General features: G+C 42.7%; 1 protein-coding gene across 2 annotated transcripts in view; it reads right to left on the reverse strand.

The window, feature by feature from the left end:
- The window catches only part of XYLT1 (xylosyltransferase 1), a 132,904-nt gene that overhangs the window by 81,984 nt on the left and 30,240 nt on the right, over positions 1 to 20,680 (reverse strand). For both annotated transcript variants that reach the window (XM_081965744.1, XM_081965745.1), the window contains exon 2: positions 7,794 to 7,832. In XM_081965744.1, coding sequence (XP_081821870.1) covers positions 7,794 to 7,832 — 39 coding nt within the window. The remainder of the gene's footprint in view (positions 1 to 7,793; positions 7,833 to 20,680) is intronic.

Below are 20,680 nucleotides of genomic sequence, written 5' to 3' on the forward strand. Positions count from 1 at the left end.
ATTTTTGGAACGGCTGTAGACTAGACCGTCCCCCCCCCCCTTCCAGTCTGGAAAATCCCAAGTTTGGTTGCTCATGTAGACTGTTTGCTTTGGCCCTTGACACGCCAATTCTGAGTCACCCATCTTGGCTGGGTGTGTAACTTCCCCGAGTGCCCTTCAAGGTCACCGTCCAAATTGGATTTCAACAATTCGACAATTTTGCCTTCTGACTTGCAAGTCCAACAAAACCCCGAATGTCCGTCGCTTTAATCTCATCCCGGCAATTTTCAAAAAGGTCCAAATTGTGAAGAAGGCTCCCTTTGATTGGGATAAATGTATTCAGGAAAAAGGGGGGGCAGCAAAAGTCTATTCTGGTCATTACTTTTGATGCCAATTTTTTTTTTTAAAGTGACAACTTCTATTCCCTCTAGCTGTCAAGTCACACGTTCCCTCAACCTAGTGTGGAAAATTCCACTTTGAAAGGTTGCTTCCAAACTGATCTGGATCAAATTTAACTGATTGCTTGTTGTTTATTGCTGGGATCAAGGATATTTGCTCCCCCCCCCCAAGATCCTCAAGTACTTTGGCCACCTAATGAGAAGGACGGACTCCCTGGAGAAGAGCCTCATGCTGGGAACGATGAAGGGCAAAAGAAGAAGGGGACGACAGAGAAGGAGGTGGCTGGATGGAGTCACTGAAGCAGTCAGCATGAGATTAAATGGACTCCAGAGGATGACAGAGGACAGGAAGGTCTGGAGGAACATTGTCCATGAGGTCACGATGGGTTGGACACGATTTCGCAACTAACAACAACAAAGCATTACACATGTCTGAGCTTTGAGGCAGACCCTCCTGTGGTAAGATTGGAGATGTGCCTGTAGAAATTCCCAGCTTCATCAGTTCTAATGACCGCCCCCCCCCCAATCAGAACTGATGAGACTTCTTGGATGAGAAATGAAATGTTCTCTTTTTCTTAAGAAGGAAAAAATAAGTTTGAAAAAGCACCTTTGAGGTTGGAGGTGTGAACTCATGGTTTGCAATAAGGAATTGTGATGCAGGCAAGAAGATCAGATGGATGGATGGGGAAGTGGCTGGGCAGGGTGGAAAAGGAAAGGGGAAGGGAAAAAGGAAGGGAAGGGAGGGAGAGAAGGAGGGAGTGAAAGGGAAGAGAAGGAAAGGGGAGGAAAAAGAAAGGAAAGAGATAGGAAGGGAGGGAGGGAGGGAAGAAGGAAGGGAAGGAAAGGGGAAAGGAAAGGAGAGAGGAGCAGAGAGGAGAGGCGAGGAAGGATTAAAGGGGAAAGAGGAGGAAAGGAAGGGGAGGGAAAGAAAGGGAAGGAAAGGAATGAAAAGAAAGGAAAGGAGAGGTGAGGGAAAGGAGAGGTGAGGGAAAGGAAGGGAAGGGAAGAAAATGAAAAGAAAGGAGAGGGGAGGGGAGAGGAGGGGAGGGAAAGGGAAGGAAAAGGAAGGAGGGGAAGGATTAAGACCATGTCATGTAGTTTATATACTATTTGGGGCTACAATCACCAATGAGACGGTCTCCAGTTTCACCTTTGGCCACCGTACCTAACTGCCATTCTGCTTATCATTCGGAACACCTTCCATTCTGGCCTTGGATGATGCCAATTGGGTCACCCATGTTCTTGTGCCGAGACGATTGTTTCTCCGCTCCCCCTTTTCAAGAATTCCAATTTTACAGCCATGGCCAGGTCAAAGCCTGGATCCGATTTCCCTTCAACGGTTACGCGCGTAGGGGCCACGGAGCGAGTTGGCTCTGGCTGCAGGCATTCAACAGGTTGCTTCTCTTTCGCCACAGTTCTTTGGATTTCATGATCTTCCAGAGTTCTTCTCTGTAGCGACATCCCTCCGTAGGGATCCCTCGCCGTGCTGCCAATTGTGTTTCCCTTCTGTTCCTGGCTTTACTTAAGAGTAATCCCCTCCCACCTTTTCATTTCTGACAAAGGCGAGCCGGGCAGCGTGGCTGCTTGGAAAGGAAACACGATTCTCACTCATTCATTTTCCTCTTTCCCAACCAAGAATGTCCAATTCAGCTCGTGCCCAAATCAATTACGCCCGCAGTATACTGAATAATCGGAACGACCCAAGTATTTACGGCTTTAATTATGTTCCCTGCATTTAATTTGGTGCTCGAAAATTGTTCTCAGATTCATTTTATATAACGAGATCAAGTTCTTTTTAACTTGCTCCTGGAAGCTGCCTTTAATCCTCAGCATTTACGCCCGCCTTCTAATGTTCTTCCCACTTATGAAGATGGCGGCATTCCCCACGATCAAAATTTCAGACTCTTCACAACTGACTCATATTTTATGACGGTTGCAGTGTCCTGGGGTCATTGGGTGATCTTTTGCGACCTTCTGACAAACAAGCCAGATTCGCTTAACAACGGTGTCAAGAAAGGTCATAAAATGGGGCAAAATTCACTTAACTACCGTCTCACATCTATCTATCTATCTATCTATCATCTATCTATCATCTATCTATCTATCTATCTATCTATCTATCTATCATCTATCTATCATCTATCTATCTATCTATCTATCTATCTATCTATCTATCTATCTATCTATCATCTATCTATCATCTATCTATCTATCATCTATCTATCATCTATCTATCTATCTATCTATCTATCTATCTATCTATCTATCTATCTATCTATCATCTATCTATCATCTATCTATCTATCTATCTATCTATCTATCTATCTATCTATCTATCTATCTATCATCTATCTATCATCTATCTATCTATCTATCTATCATCTATCTATCATCTATCTATCTATCTATCTATCTATCTATCTATCTATCTATCTATCTATCTATCTATCTATCTATCATCTATCTATCTATCATCTATCTATCATCTATCTATCTATCTATCTATCTATCTATCTATCTATCTATCTATCTATCATCTATCTATCTATCTATCTATCTATCTATCTATCTATCTATCATCTATCTATCATCTATCTATCATCTATCTATCTATCTATCTATCATCTATCTATCTATCTATCTATCTATCTATCTATCTATCTATCATCTATCTATCATCTATCTATCATCTATCTATCTATCTATCTATCTATCTATCTATCTATCTATCTATCTATCTATCATCTATCTATCATCTATCTATCTATCTATCTATCTATCTATCTATCTATCTATCTATCATCTATCTACCATCTATCTATCTATCTATCTATCATCTATCTATCATCTATCTATCATCTATCATCTATCTATCTATCATCTATCTATCATCTATCTATCATCTATCTATCATCTATCTATCTATCTATCTATCTATCTATCTATCTATCTATCTATCATCTATCTATCATCTATCTATCTATCTATCTATCTATCTATCATCTATCTATCTATCTATCTATCATCTATCTATCATCTATCTATCATCTATCTATCTATCTATCTATCTATCTATCTATCTATCTATCTATCTATCTATCTATCTATCATCTATCTATCATCTATCTATCATCTATCTATCTATCTATCTATCTATCTATCTATCTATCTATCTATCTATCTATCTATCTATCTATCTATCTATCTATCTATCATCTATATATATATGTTGTATTTGTGCTGATAAATAAATAAAGGGACACTAGTTTAGATCTATTTCAAGCTATTTAGCTCTCATCAGCTAGCCATACCCTTACTAGCTGATGAGAGCTAAATAGCTTGAAATAGATCTATACTAGTCTCCCTTTATTTATTTATCAGCACAAATACAACACAAATATAACAAAGGCAACATTAAAAATATGGTTTCCTGCCTGGATGGTCTCCTGGAGTGAGCCGAAAGACAGACAAAGGGAAACAGTGTGTTTCCTCTCATATTTGGCCATACCAGGGTTTGTGACACAACACACACACACACACACATATAAATAAATGGCTCTGTGTGTGTGTGTGTGTGTTTGTGTATAACTCTGGAACGCTTCGAGCAATTTCTACCAAATTTGGTACACAGATGACTTACTCTCTGGAAACAAATACTGTGTGGGTGAGACACCCCTAACACCCCTCGGGGTGTGTGTGTTCTGTTGAGATACAGCCTGTTGTGCCTTCAAATGGCTTCTACTGTATTGCCATAGAATGGCTTCTGCTGTACAGTGCAGTGGATTTGCCATGGTAATGGCTTCACAGTACTCCACAAGGGGGCGCTCTGTGATAAGGGGGGAAAATCCAACATTAGAAATTACATTTGGTCCAGACATTTCCCCCCTATAAATAAATACCTGGGCGGTAACCACAGGTTATCGGCTAGCTAAGTATAACAACAGGGAAAGAAGACTTCAATGAAACTGCAATGCAAGATTTTCACAGTCTTCGTTCCCAATGTCCCTCCAGACCTTTGATTTTCCTAGTTGGCAACTTTCCAGATCTCCAACTTTCCATAGACAAGCTGAATTCATGGGGGGGAAAAATAAACCACAGATACTTCTTTGGTCAGGTATCCTGACGTTAAAACCAAGAAGCCACCAAATGACTTCTTTCTAGCAAGCCAAAGTCGGGACACTTTGGTTTCTTCATATCACATCTCTTATCAGCTCATCTTCACAGAGCCACCACATTTGGGACAGGCCCCCTCAGTCATTAAGCAAAGGAGTCACTAAGTGAAACTCCGGCTTGTGTTTATGTCACGGCTTTAGTTTCCCTTTGCTTTTCCTGACCTGCGAAGGTTGTAAACGCAAGGATTGTTCGCCAAATGACTTCCCCATTCCCCGCCGTCAATCCAGACAGTCACCAAATGAGACAGTCACTAAACGAGGACTGCCTGTACTTTGAAATGGAAGGATTCCACAGGAACAAGCGTGGAGAAAATAGTAAAATTTGCAGCAAAGTGTTGGTTTGTTTATCGGAAGCTAAGATCCTTGGAGAATTTGGCTCCCAGCATCAAAGAACGTGCCCATTCTAAGACTAATTACAAGCTAAAACCTTGCTGTTATGAATTACCTTTCAATGAACCATTTTAATAGGTCTTTAATAGGTCTTTGTGTTTCAGCCTCTTGAAAGTTGTTGATTATTACTTAATTACAGACGCCTGTAAAAGCTTTGTTCTACATATGGAGCTAGGAGAAGCTGAGGGTTAGCAGATTTTTTGGGGGGGGGGGGCGATTGGATTTTGCAATTCCTGTTGCATTTGCCTGTAAACCGACTTCAGCCCAACCATAAAAGGGGAAAGGACCAGGGGTGAAATCCAGCAGGTTATGAAAGGTTCTGGAGAAACGGTAGTGGAAATTTTGAGTAGTTCGGAGAACCAGTAGAGGAAATTTTGAGTAGTTCAGGGAACCGGTAGCAGAAAATTTGAGTAGTTCGGAGAACCGGTAGCGGAAATTTTGAGTAGTTCGGAGAACCAGTAGAGGAAATTTTGAGTAGTTCAGGGAACCGGTAGCGGAAATTTTGAGTAGTTTGGAGAACCGGTAGCGGAAATTTTGAGTAGTTCAGAGAACTGGTAGCGGAAATTTTGAGTAGTTCGGAGAACCGGTAGAGGAAATTTTGAGTAGTTCGGAGAACCGGTAGAGGAAATTTTGAGTAGTTCAGAGAACCCGGTAGCGGAAATTTTGAGTAGTTCGGAGAACCGGTAGAGGAAATTTTGAGTAGTTCGGAGAACCGGTAGAGGAAATTTTGAGTAGTTCAGAGAACCGGTAGTGGAAATTTTGAGTAGTTCGGAGAACCGGTAGAGGAAATTTTGAGTAGTTCGGAGAACCGGTAGAGGAAATTTTGAGTAGTTCGGAGAACCGGTAGAGGAAATTTTGAGTAGTTCGGAGAACCGGTAGCGGAAATTTTGAGTAGTTTGGAGAACCGGTAGCGGAAATTGTGAGTAGTTCAGAGAACCGGTAGCAGAAATTTTGAGTAGTTCGGAGAACCGGTAGCGGAAATTTTGAGTAGTTCGGAGAACCGGTAGCGGAAATTTTGAGTAGTTCAGAGAACCCGGTAGCAGAAATTTTGAGTAGTTTGGAGAACCGGTAGCGGAAATTTTGAGTAGTTCAGAGAACCGGTAGCAGAAATTTTGAGTAGTTTGGAGAACCGGTAGCGGAAATTTTGAGTAGTTCAGAGAACCGGTAGTGGAAATTTTGAGTAGTTCAGAGAACCGGTAGCGGAAATTTTGAGTAGTTCAGAGAACCAGCAAATGTCACCTCTGGCTGGCTCCAGAGTGGGGTGGGAATGGAGATTTTGCAGTATCCTTCCCCTACCATGTCCACCAAGCCACGCCCACCAAGCCACGCCCACCAAGCCACGCCACAAAACCGGTAGTAAAAATTTTTGAATTTCATCACTGAAAAGGAGGCCTATAAAAAATGGACACGCATCCTATCTCTGTGCCAAGCGGGCTTTGATTTAAGCCTCCAAGCTGCAAGGTATAAAAACGTGTACATAAAATTCCATCGTTGGTGTCTTGCTTTATTGCAGGAGTGTCCAGCTTTGGCCACGTTAAGACTTGTGGACTTCAACTCCTGGCTGGGACTTCAAAAAGCTGGCTGAGGAACTCTGGGAGTTGAAGTCCACTAGTATTAAAATAAGGGACGGAGTGGCTCAGTGGCTAAGACGCTGAGCTTGTCGATCAGAAAGGTCGGCAGTTCAGCAGTTCGAATCCCATGCACCATATAACAGAGTGAGCTCCCGTTACTTGTCCCAACTGCCAACCTAGCAATTCGAAAGCATGTAAAAAAATGCAAGTAGAAAAATTGGAACCACCTTTGGTGGGAAGGGAACAGCGTTCCGTGCGCCTTCGGCATTTAGTCATGCTGGCCACATGACCACGGAGACATCTTCGGACAGCGCTGGCTCTTTGGCTTTGAAACGGAGATGAACACTGCCCCCCAGAGTCAGGAAAATCTAGCACATAAGTGCGAGGGGAACCTTGACCTTGACCTAATCTTAAAATGTCCATTTGCCAAGCGTCTGAATTTCGATCCTGTGACCATGGGGAGTTGCAACGGTTGCAAGTGTGAAAAACGGTCACCATTTCCTTATTTTTAGTGCCGTTGAAACTTCAAACAGTTACTAAATGAACTGTAACTTATGAAGATATTAAGAGCCAGGTTTTAACCCAAAGTTAGAAAGACAAAGGAGTGACTGATGATTAATCAGACCGGTTAAAGTACAGGCCTTAGCACTATCACATCAGGGCTGCATAAATCCACCTGTCCACTAGATGGCAGCCATGCTTGGACTGTCTAAAATTTCTTACCAGATAACCAGTTTTGGTAGTCTATTAGAGAGCCTTCCTTGCAAAGGGGCCATCTTCTTTGATTCCTGGACTTTTATAATGAGCACCTTATAACAGGGGTGTCAAACTCAAGGGCTATGGGCTGGATCCGGCCTGCCAGGTGCTTAGATCTGGCTCACGGGACTGCATGCAGCTCTCCCGCGTTCCATTTTGGCTGGCAGAGGGTTGCAGGAGGCCGTCGCAACCGAAAACGGATCTCGGGAGCCCGTTTTCACTGGCAGAGCGCTTAGGCCACCACAGGCGCCCCCCAACACGAGGGACGTTGAGTTGGCCACACCCATCCTGGCCACGCCCCCCACCCGTGATCAAACACAACCCTGATGCGGCCCTCAATGAAATCGAGTTTGACACCCCTCCCTTAGAAGGAAAAAAACAATCCCCAGTATTGTAGGAAATCTAACTTCCATCCATGATGGGGATGGGATCTTGCCTTTCGATATCCCGAAGTCTTCCCCAAAACATCCTGTCATTTGAAACCACGTTTTCACCCTTTTGTATGCAATGAAAGATCCAACACTCACCTGTGCTTCAAAGCCTTTATCAGGGTTCAGAGGTGGATCCTGTAAAAAGAAGACCAAAAGTTATTTTCAGGAGGTTTGATTGGTCAATAGAGACTGAACTACAGTTAATGAATACAGTTCCACCAGCTGTTCTCCAGCATATATATCAGGAATGGCTAACCTTTTTGTCCCACTGTTATTCTATTCTATTCTATTCTATTCTATTCTATTCTATTCTATTCTATTCTATTCTATTCTATTCTAACCATTTGTCTGAAGTGGTGTAGGGTTTCCTGCCTAAGCAGGGGGTTGGAGTAGAAGACCTCCAAATTCTATTCCATTCCATTCCATTCTATTCTATTCTATTCTATTCTATTCTACGGTAACCATTTGTCTGAAGTGGTGTAGGGTTTCCTGCCTAAGCAGAGGGTTGGACTAGAAGACCTCCAAGGTTCTATTCCATTCTATTCCATTCCATTCCATTATTATTCTATTCTATTCTGTTCTATTCTATTCTATTCTATTCTATTCTATTCTATTCTATTCTATTCTATTCTATTCTATTCTACGGTAACCATTTGTCTGAAGTGGTGTAGGGTTTCCTGCCTAAGCAGAGGGTTAGACTAGAAGACCTCCAAGGTTCTATTCCATTCTATTCCATTCCATTCCATTCCATTCCATTCCATTCCATTATTCTATTCTATTCTATTCTATTCTATTCTATTCTATTCTATTCTATTCTATTCTATGGTAACCATTTGTCTGAAGTGGTGTAGGGTTTCCTGCCTAAGCAGGGGGTTGGACTAGAAGACCTCCAAGGTTCTATTCTATTCTATTCTATTCTATTCTATTCTATTCTATTCTATTATTCTATTCCATTCCATTCCATTTTTCCTCTATTCTATTCTATTCTATTCTATTCTATTCTATTCTATTCTATTCTATTCTATTCTATTCTATTTCATTCTATAACAATATAAAGGGTTGGACTAGAAGACCTCCAAAATCCCTTCGAACTCTATTATTCCATGTTCTAGGTTCTCTATATCCATAAGAAGCTCCCTTATGCAGCCTGGAACAGTTTTGTCCCCCTTCTTTTATGCTGGAGCTGGGATTTGGGTGAACAAAAAATGCATTCATTTTAATTCTGCATTAAAATCGTAAAAGGCCATTGAAAAGAGCTGACACTGAATATTGAACGTGGCTTTTGGCAGCAAAGTCGCCCTGCCAGAAGAGAAATAATGTAATCATTTCCTAGGCCAGGTATCACCAGCTACATTAGTAGGATAAACTTCGTTAGGAACTATTCACTGTTCATTTGAGGCGGCGCAGGTGGAGCCAAGAAAGTGATTCATACAATTTGTGGCGATGATCCCTGCAGAAGCTTCCCAAGCTGGTGAAAAGAGAGAGGATGGAAATTTTATATTTCACAGTCATTCTTCCTAATAAAAAAAACTTCAGGTTTCCATTCTATTTTAACACCTTCGCTGTTAAGTGACTCGAACCCATTTTGTGACCTTTACCCTCCCCAAATGGGTCACTTTTGACCGAAGGGTCTCGGCCCGCCCAACTTCTCAATCACTGGGTTTACCGAATGTGCTAAACCACAAACAAACCACGTTTTAGCTAAGACTTGTGGAAACAAGACAATCCCCCCCCTCCCGAAAGAGGACTTTCTAATCTCCTTTAGACACCAAGGAAGAGATAAGGTTGTGGATCACTGGAAGAGTAGGATCTTTCCATGCGGGAGGTCTCCCGTTGAATCCCCAAACTGGACACACAATCCTGGACAGACGTTGCCAGCTGTGCTCCCAAGACTCACAAAGCAAAGAACTGCTTTACCTCTCTAATTCGACTTGGGTTTAAATTCTGCCTTATTAGCATTTGGGTGTGAACTTGAAGTTCATTGGATTTATATTAAAATGCACTATGAAGTGTCCATAAAGATGGCTCATCCATACCTAGGTAACCAGGATTGGGGGGAGGGGGAAGAGGAGGATGGAAGGAGGAGGAGGAGGAGGAGGAGGAGGAGGAGGAGGAGGAGGAGGAGGAGGAGGAGGAGGAGGGAAAGGAGAAAGAGGAAGGGGAGGAGAAGGAGAAGTAAGTTCATCTGAAAGACATTCCCTACAAAACCCCAAAGATCATAATAATAATAATAATAATTATTATTATTATTATTATTTTCTTCTTCTTCTTCTTCTTCTTCTTCTTCTTCTTCTTCTTCTTCTTCTTCTTCTTCTTCTTCTTCTTCTTCTTCTTCTTCTTCTTCTTCTTCTTCTTCTTCTTCCTCCTCCTCCTCCTCTCCTCCCCCCCTTGCCTCACTCCTCTTCTTCCCTCTTCTTTTTCTTCTTCTTCAATTCTTCTTCCTCCTCCTTTTTTCCCCTCCTCTCCCTCCTCCCCTCCTCCTTCCTCTTCCTCCTCTTCTTTCTTCTCTTCCTTCTTCTTCAATTCTTCCTCTTCCTCCTCCTCCTTGTCTTCTTCTCCTCCTTCTTCTACTCTTCTTCTTCTTCTTCTTCTTCTTCTTCTTCTTCTTCTTCTCTCCCACTCTTCCTCTTCTCCTCCCCCTCCTCCCCCCTCCCCCTCTCCCCCTCCTTCTCCTCTTCTCCCCCTCCCCCTCCAGAGCCCTTCCCCTCAATGAAAGGCAGATGGCCAGCCCTTGGCAGGACCATCAGCCTCTTCCACACAAAACCCACTCTATTTAAAATCACTGCCATGCCCACCGCAGCTCCGAGCTCCTATTAAAGCCTCCCCTTTGCCTGTCGACAAAAGCTAAGAATATAATCCCACCACTTCTTTAAAAAGCAAACCATGTCTCTCTCCCCACCACGTCTCTCTCTCTCTCTCTCTCTCCCCTCACCCCTCTCGCTCTGCCAACCCTCCACGAAGCCTCCCACCAACACCGAGAATAGCTCCTTTTTCCCTACTTCCTCAGGCTTCCTCCTGTCATCTCTCGCGGCAGAGGGGGGAGGGAACCTCACAAAAGTGTAGCCTTGCCAGCCAGCGCCGGGCAAATACTTCCTGTCCCACATGCTCCCTGCTCCTTAGGTTGAGAAATTGGCCTTTTGGAAAAGACCCCCCCCTCCTCCTCCGAGCTTTCAGGTCTGCTCCCGTAAAACAGGGGACGGATTCAGCAGCTGAGACTCAGCATCTTGGATCACCATTTAGCCTGCCTTGGAAATAAAAAGAGGTGCTTGTTTTTTTTATCCCTGCCAGGAGTAACAAGGTTGAAATGAAAAGAGGGAGGGGGGAAGTTTTGGAACACAGCGTAGACTGGCAGAGAACAAACGCTTGACCCATATAATGGGGTCCTTTCAGGAATAAGGAGCAAGGCTTAGTGGTCAGGGACTTTGGGGGTTTCAAAATGCATCTCCTCTACTGTTCAGATCTAGGCTTCCCCGGCAGCATGAAGCACGAGTCCTCGTCCCGATAAACCCTTTTTATTTAATTTACAGTCAATTCCTCTCCAGCTAAGTCCAATCATCATTAAGAGAACTTTGCTCCATTTTACAAGCCACAAGCGTTAAGTGAGTCGGTGCATTTGTTAAGTTAGTAACACAGTTGCCAGGGACGCAGTGGCTCAGTGGCTAAGACACTGAGCTTGTCGATCAGAAAGGTCGACATTTCGACAGTTCGAATCCCTAGCATCACGTAACGGAGTGAGCTCCCGTGACTTGTCCCAGCTTCTGCCAACGTAGCAGTTCGAAAGTACGTAATAAATGCAAGTAGAAAAATAGGAACCACCTTTGGTGGGAAGGGAACAGCGTTCCATGCGCTTTTGCCATTTAGTCATGCCGGCCACACGACCACGGAGACCTCTTCGGACAGCGCTGGCTCTTTGGCTTTGAAAGGGAGATGAGCACTGCCCCCTAGAGTCAGGAACGACTAGCACATATGTGTGAAGGGAACCTTCATCTTTACCTTTTACCTTTCCAGCAAAGTCCTGGCCCACAGTCTTTCAAGATAGTTCACTATTACCGATCTTTATCAGGCTTGGAGAGCGGCCAGCCCGATATCTTTCAGATGCCACAATACTTGGTAAGAATGTGGGAATGAGCTAATTGTTTCCTGCAAACTCCACTCCCCTGTCGCTCCTCTTTTATTTCAACTGGGAGGGCCCATTCACCGTCCACCTGTGGCCTTACTCCCAGTCGACCCCTGTTCTTCAGCTGTTCTCTTCGCCTGGCAACTCTGCACATGCGCACACTAGGAACAGACTCCAGCTGTTCTTCTGCCCCACTGATGTCTAATTCTGAAGGCAGCTGATAACTGTCAGACGGCCCTGGCCCCCTCTCTGCCTCCAACACAGAGCCCTCATCAGAGCCTTCCCCAGACTCCAGGACTGGCCCATCTTCCTCCCCAACCTCCTCACTGTCCGAATCTGCAGCCAGCTCCACTGGCCGCTGGTGGGCCACAAGATCTATGTTGTTTGCAACCCTGATTTCCAAAAATTGCTTCTCATTTCCCCGACTATACAAATGGGTTCCAACCCTATTTTGCAATTCCAAATCACGTTTTGCTAAGGGCCTTTTTTTTTAAAAAAAACAAACTTTAAAAAAAGCAATGCTAAAAAAATCTGCAAAAGTCTTGACACAACATCTTAATCAGGTTAACAAAACGATGTATAAATTTTCAAGCTTTCGAGTACTTTTCATCGCGCAAGATGGTGAACAATTCAGCAATCTCCTGGGGTTTTTTTTTTTCTTATTTTTTCCTTGCACGTTTTAAAGTTTACTTTGACTTATCTTCCCTGTGACAAAATTCTTGGAAATGCAAGAGTTTGTAAACTTGTCCTTGCCAAGTAAAGAGATTGCCCTGATTTCAATATTAGACGTGCAAACCCTTCTGGGTAAATTTGGTTATTGCACCACTCGGCCTATAAAGATGTATCAGCAGAGACCGCTTGTTGCATGATTTAACAAAGAAAAATCTCCTTTAAAATCCTATAACAATTCTATCAGCCCATCTCGCTATCTGAGAAACACCCAATTAGCAATCGGAATCTCAAATAACAAGGAATTTCAAAGAATAATTGTTATCTTGAAAAAAAAAGTCAAATGGCTTTGATGCTTAAGCCAGTGTAACTTATTCACCTTGGACACTGATCAGGAGAAAGAAAGAAAGAAAGAAAGAAAGAAAGAAAGAAAGAAAGAAAGAAAGAAAGAAAGAAAGAAAGAAAGAAAGAAAGAAAGAAAGAGGAAGGAAGGAAGGGACAGAAAGAAAAAAGAAAGGAGGGAGAGAGGAAGGGAGGGAGGAAGGAGGGACAGACAAAGGAAGGAAGGAAGAAGGAGAGTGGGAGGAAAGCAGGGACAGAAAGAAAAAGGGAGGGAGGAAGGAAGGGACAGAGAAAGGAAGGAAGAAGGAGGGACAGTAAGAAGGAAGGAAGGAAGAAGGAGGGGGAGGAAGAAAGGAAGGGACAGAAAGAAAAAAGAAAGGAGGGAGAGAGGAAGGGAAGAAGGAGGGACAGACAAAGGAAGGAAGGAAGAAGGAGAGAGGGAGGAAGGCAGGGACAGAAAGAAAAAAGAAGGGAGGAAGGAAGGAAGGGACAGAGAAAGGAAGGAAGAAGGAGGGACAGTAAGAAGGAAGGAAGGAAGAAGGAGGGGGAGGAAGAAAGGAAGGGACAGAAAGAAGGAGGGAGGGAGGGAAGGAAGGAAGGGAGGAAGGACGGCGAGGTAATGAAGAAGGGAAGGAGCTAGTACTTCTTTTGGGCTTTTCTCTGACTTCCTCAAAAACCTAAGTCACTAAGCAAAACCTAGAATTTGGGCAAATGTGTAGCCTGTAAGTGCAATTGTTGCACTTACAGGCTACACATCCAGGCAATGGAAGAGAAGCAACTTACACATGTTTCTTTTTCTTTTTAAAAGTTTGATTAAAGTTTATTGCAGCATAAAATACAATGAAAATAAAGATTTAAAAAAATTAAAGGGGGGAATGCAGGATGGAAAAAAGGTGGGCTTTTTTTTTTTAGTATTTTATTGTGTTGGAAAAAGTCAGAAATCAACTTGAGGCAGTTTTTTGACTGCTATTTAAACTGGCCTGTTTATTTTCCTGAAGGCCAAGTTATTTGTTGACTTTACTGAATATTTTATTGCTAACTTACATTTCCTAAATGCTCTGTTATTTATTTATTGACCCTATGTAATATTTTGTTGCTGACTTAAATTTCCTAAATGTTTCCTTGTTTATTGGTTGACTTTACTGAATATTTTGTTGCTAACTTAAATTTCCTAAATGTTCTGTTATTTATTTGTTGACTTTACTGAATATTGAATTCATGGCCTTGTTGATTTTCCTGGGCTTAAATGCATCCCAATCCAAGCTGATTTGGAGCAGCTTAATTGTTCACACTGTCACGAAATGTCTCCTTAGTTCTAGGTTGTTTCTCTCCTTGATTAGTTTCCACCCATTGCTTCTTGTTCTGCCCTCAGATGCCTCAAATAGCTTGACTCCCTCTTCTTTGTGGCAGCCCCTGAGATATTGGAAGACTGCTATCATGTCTCCCCTGGTCCTTCTTTTTGTTAAAGTAGACATACCCAGTTCCTGCAACCGTTCTTTGTATGTTTTAGTCTCCAGTCCCCTAATCATCTTGGTTGCTCTTCTCTGCACTCTTTCCAGAGTCTCCATATCTTTTCTACCTCGTGGTGACCAAAACTGAATGCCGTATTCCAAGCGTGGCCTTACCAAGGCCTTATAAAGTGGTATTAACCCTTCACGTGATCTTGATTCTATCCCTCTGTTGATGCAGCCTAGAACTGTGTTGGCTTTTTGGGCAGCTGCTGCACACGGCTGGCTCCTATTTAAATGGTTGTCCACTTATCCATATCTGGACACACAGAGAACAATTTGTGGGATTAGAGGTGTGAGTGTGACTAGTTTCCGAGCTTTTGTAAAAGGCCGTGAGCATCACTCCAACCGTCACGTAAGGTGTGACCGCAACTTGCTTTCCAAGTTCCGGATCTTCCCACTTGGCACAAAACAAGGACTACCGCAAAGGTCAAAAGCTTCCCCACGTAAAAAAGGGGGCATCAGAAATGATGAAAGACAACACAGAAATAAGGAAATCCCTGCAGGATGAAACAGCCTGGAATTCACACACTGTTCTTAGCCTTTAGCCAAGAGGTCGATTGTTTGAGCTGGGCTCAGCCTGTTGTGCAAACCCAGCATTGTGGATTGTTTAAGAAAACAACGGGGCCTAAGAAAGCAAACAAAAGTCATTGTGGCAAAAGGAGGATTTCCTCTTTTTTCTTGCTACCTTCTGGCAAACATCTCTGTTTTATTTCCCTGTACAGACAACGGAACTTACAGGACAAGCTACCTTTTGTTTTCAATCCCCACAGGAGGTGACAGAAGTCCTGACTTATTTTTAGTTTTTTCAACTTCGCCCCTCCCCTCCTTCACAGCTGGATTCTGCTCTCTCCGTTCAGTTTCTAGCCTGCATCTCAACCCAGCTGGCAGCTTGTTGTTATAGAAATGGTCGATGTTTTGTTCGGTTGGCAAAGTACAAAGTTGAGGCGGTGGTTTTATTTTTTTCCGGGCTGAAAAACGCAGAAAATAATGCGGGTTTTCTTTCTTTCTTCCTCTCTCTCTGTATCCACACCCTTCTTTCCTCTTTCTTGTTTTTCTATCACCTTTATTTTCATTTCCATTTTGTGTTGGGATCGTTTAAATAAAATTCTTCATTAGAAAACACACAAACACACACACACACACCCTTCAGCCAGGCTTTCCTTAGACTGTGAAATCAGGATGAATGTTTCAAACATTCATGTAGAAAATTATTTGGGCAGGGTGGAGTCCTGAACAGGAAAGCTTCACTGAAAAAGCTGCTTTGAAGCAAAGCACCAAAGCAGGAGATGTTTGGTGCCCTTCCTTCCTTCCTTCCTTCCTTCCTTCCTTCCTTCCTTCCTTCCTTCCTTCCTTCCTTCCTTCCTTCTTTCTTTCTTGATTACAACACGAAACAACAATAGACACACAGCCAGCACCAATCAGCACCAATCTACCGATCATGATACAACCACACAACCAATCATTCCAATTACTGAAACAAAGCCAGCACTCCACACACACCCCACTAAGATTATAGAAAGATGGCAGCTCCGATCACACTTTAAGCCCAAAACCCAGCCTGAAGATGGCAAGTGAGATCTCGTGAAACATTGCCAAGTCAATCTCAATCTTACACGGGAAAAGACCCAAATACAACAAGACCAGCATATATATATGTGTGTGTGTGTGTGTGTGTTGTATTTGTACTGATAAATAAATAAAGTATATAAAAATATATAAAAATATATAAAATAAATAAATAAATAAATATATGTATGGAGGGAGGGAGGGAGGAAGGGAGAGAGAGAGAGAGAGAGAGAGAGAGAGAGAGAGAGAGAGAGAGAGAGAGAGAGAGAGAGAGAGAGAGAGAGAGAGAGAGAGAGAGAGAGAGAAAGAGAGAGATTAAAAATAAAATACCCCACCATCCAGGAAGTTCTGCTATGCAGAAATCTGCCTTTTAAAAACGCTGAATTCCCGCAGCAAGGTATCTTAGTGCGCTGAGCCTTTTCTTAGCTAATTATCCTGCCCGTAAAGTAATAACTTGTTTATAGATATGTCAATTCAGCTTTTCTTCCTGCTGAACTCCTGGAGAATGTAAAATATCATTCTCGCAAGCAAACGCCAGGCATTTTAATCAATGCTGCCCAATCCTTTCTCAGGGGAGAATTATTTTTAAGCCCATTAGCATGATATATTCCCTCGATGGTTTAAATGGGTTTTTCAACCCACGTTGAAGAAAAGGCAAGAAAACGGCGTGACTTTAGAAAGAAGATAGTGTGGGTGGAAAACCAATATAGGTGGAAGAATTAATAACGATAATAATTTATGAAAGTTGCATGCTGCCAGACTCTCAATTAACTCTGGGCTAGAATAAACATTAAAATGGAAAATATCATCTACAGTAACTGAGCATCCTGGACCAAGGAAATGGTTATGCAGGCCACGGGAAAGCCTCATCCAATCAATAACACTGAGATCAAAGATGTCCCGCCTCCCATAGAAGCTCCTCCCACTCGGAGGCTTTTGCTAACTGTGTGTCCAAACAAAAACCATTTTTAATCTGCATTGGTCACTCTGGAAGCTCTGGCTACAAGAACTCCTCAATTTACGCCCTTCAATTGAATGACTGTTCAAAATTATGATTGCGCTGAAGGGACTTACGACCGGTCTTCAGCCTGACTACTATTACCGCGTCTCCATGGTAGTCCTCAACTTGCGACCACAATTGAGCCCCAAATTTCCACGGCTAAGCCAGATCGTCATTAAGAGAACTTTGCTCCATTTTGCAACCTTTCTTTAGCCACCATCGTTAAGTGCATTTGTTAAGTTAGTAGCACAGTTGTTAGGGACGTGGTGGCTCAGCGGCTAGGATGCTGAACTCGTTGATCAGAAAGGTCGGCAGTTCGGCGGTTCGAATCCCTAGTGCTGTGTAACGGAGCGAGCTCCCGTGACTTGTCCCAGCTTCTGCCAACCTAGCAGTTCGAAAGCACGTAAAAAAATGCAAGTAGGAAAATAGGGACCACCTTTGGTGGGAAGGTAACAGCATTCCGTGTGCCTTCAGCGTTGAGTCATGCCGGCCACATGACCATGGAGACGTCTTCGGACAGTGCTAATATATATATATATCCCTCTGGAATGACCTCCCCCCCGACATTAGAACCACCTTGGACTTCCGCTCCTTCCGACAAAAATTGAAGACTCACCTGTTCCGATTAGCTGGCCTGGCATAATTATAAATGTTACAACTATGCACTCCTGGAAGCATACTCTCAACTGGTTATTTTAAGGGTAATGTTTTAATGTTTTAATTTTAATTGATTTTAGGGCTTTAGAGCCATATTCATTCTTCTGTACAGTACTCTTAATTTTAACCTCCTCCACATATATACGTATATATATAGTTATAGTTATATTTGTATTTTATCTGTTATTTGTTGCGTGGACTGTACACCGCCCCGAGTCCCTTTTTGGGAGAGGGGGCGGTTTAGAAATGCGAAGAATAAATAAATTATATATATATATATATGTGTGTGTGTGTGTGTGTGTGTGTGTGTGTGTGTGTGTTTTCTGAGGTTTTCGCGGGTGTTTGTATGTAGGTCTTTGGTTGTTCGGGTTTTCTCCCGCGTAGAATTGGAAGTATCTTCACGACGTTTCGATGAAGTCTCATTCATCATCTTCAGGCTGCTGCTTCCGGCTTGGTGCTTCCGGCTTGGTGCTTCCAGGAGATTGCTCATATAACACAAACACACACACACACACACACACATATATATATATATATATATATATATATATATATATATATATATATATATATATATATATGTGTGTTGTATTTGTACTGATAAATAAATAAAGGGAGACTAGTATAGTATATTTATTTATCAGTACAAATACAACACACAAATATAAAAGGCAACATTAAAAATAAGAATATGGTTTTCTGCCTGCATGGTCTTCTGTGATGAAGCCGAAGGACAGAAAGAGGGAGTAGTGACCTTCCTCCCATATTTAGTCATACCAGGGGTTGTAACACAAATATATATATATATATATATATATATATATATATATATATATATATATATATATATATATATATATATATATATATATATATATATATATATATATATATATATATAATAGATAGATAGATAGATAGATAGATAGATAGATAGATAGATAGATAGATAGATAGATAGATAGATAGATAGATAGATAGATAGATAGATAGATACATAGATAGATAGACAGACAGACAGACAGACAGACAGACAGACCATATATGCCTTACAGATAACCACTGTTTGAAAGACAAAACCTCTGTATTTTGCTGCTGGATTGTCTCACACTGTACAAACTCTGACAAAGTTTGGCACCCCTGTCTTAGATAGTCTTTCCTGAGGTCTATAGGAATCATTGTTCTTTACAGCGGGTTGGAGCCCGACAACTAAACCATTCAGTTTTACTCAGCTCTGGCTCAAATGCAACCTGTGTGATCCCAGCGATTGTGGTTTGTAAATTACAGTCCACGGCTTAGTGTGAGACCATGAGCTCAGCCAGTTTCTGGCCCATTGAGCCAACATGGCTTGGCTTGATAAGGGAGCCAAGCCAGGCATTCCAGATACAAAATACCTCTTAGTCTCAACCTGATCCCTTTTACCAATTCTTCGGTATCTTGACTCGATTTGGAAGTCCTTTAAACTCTACGGAATTTATTTCCAGTTAGAAAAGTACTATAGACTTCTCTCAAAACACATCCACTCCCATTCATATCGTGTAGCAGTGATACTTCTGCAATGAAATGGGTTTAAGGGGAAAGTTTTTGACCGAGACTTCCCAAGAGCATGAAGCAAACTCCTTGTCCCGACAAAAACCCCTTTTATTCATTGGCTGTGAATTCTGCTCATTCATATCCAGAAAAGTCTTTCAAGGGAGGATTTATAGTCACAGACCTTATCTGGCTTGGAGAGCTGCCAGGCCGATCTCTGCAAAAGTTGGCAAGGAGTCTCGGTGAGTCACAAACCAATTAAGCGAACTAGTTGTCTCCTGCAAACTCCACTCCCCTTTTGCTCCCCTTTTATTTCCCATGGGAGGGGCCATTCATTGCCTACCTGCCTTACTCTCAAGTCAACCCCTGTTCTTTAGCTGTTCCCTTTGTCTGGCAACTCTGCACATGCACACACTGGGAACAGGCTCCAGCTGTTCGTCTGCCTCACTGATGTCTGACTCTGAAGGCAGCTGATAACCGGCATGTGGCCCTGGCCCAATCTCTGCTTCCGACACAGAGCCCTCATCAGAGCCTTCCCCAGACTCCGGGACTGGCCCAGGTTCCTCCCCAACCTCCTCACTGTCCAAATCTGGTGGGCCACAAGAGGAAGAATCCAACAGGGGAAATTTAGGGATTTTTTTTCTTGGTTCCGATTTTATTTTGAACATTTGCAGTTTTGTTAGTTATCTACAGTCATGCGCTGTGGGCTATTTTTGTGACGAGTGTATATGAAAACACATCCAGGTTGAGTCAAACGTTGCTGCAGCAAGATATAGATAGTTCTCAACATACGACCACCATGGAGCGCCACATTTCTGTCGCTAAGGAAGACCGCGATTGAGTTTTGCCTGATTTTACGACCCTTTTTGGCCACATTGGCTATTGAATCACCGCAGTTGTTCAGTGAATGATGCGGTTGGTAAAAAAATCTGGCTCCCCACCCCCACCCCCGCCGGTGACCCTGAGACCTGGCAACCGTCATAAATATGAGTCAGTTGCCAGACAATCGAATGTTGATCCCCTGAACCCGGGGATGCTGCAAGAGTCTGTGAAAAATGGTAATAAAAGTCCCCATTTTTCAGTCCTGTTTGAATGGTTACTAAAAGGACCATTATACGTCGAGGACTGCCCGAAGCAAGGCAAGAGTAAAGCTGAAAGCAAAAACAAAAGAAAAAACCGTTTACGTCCATCTGGAATAAACGCCTCCATCGCGACCCCGGGATTTCAAAGGGTTGTTTTTGCAGTGGGTGTATGTGCGTGGGTGTATGTTTACACACACACACACACACACACACACACACACACACGAGGGAAGGGGAGAAGGAGGGGGAATTGTAGCATTCTTCCTCTTTGGGGCCCATTTTTGCTTTGGTTTCATTTCTTGTACTTCTCTTTTCCTGGGCCAGACCCCCCTTCCCCCCAAAAAAAGAACTGTTCGCTTTTTGACTTTTCAGCCAGCTCTTTCGTAAGTCAGGAAGAGAGAACGGTATCGAGGAGTGACGAAAGAACCAGAAACTAGTGATCAAGTGAACGCAGAGAAACTTCTAGAGCAAGGCGTCAGCAACCCGTGTGGCTCCGGAGCTGCATGTGG

The sequence above is a fragment of the Natrix helvetica genome (assembly GCF_964273705.1).
Source record: "Natrix helvetica genome assembly, chromosome: 13".
Taxonomy (NCBI): Eukaryota; Metazoa; Chordata; class Lepidosauria; order Squamata; family Natricidae; genus Natrix; species Natrix helvetica.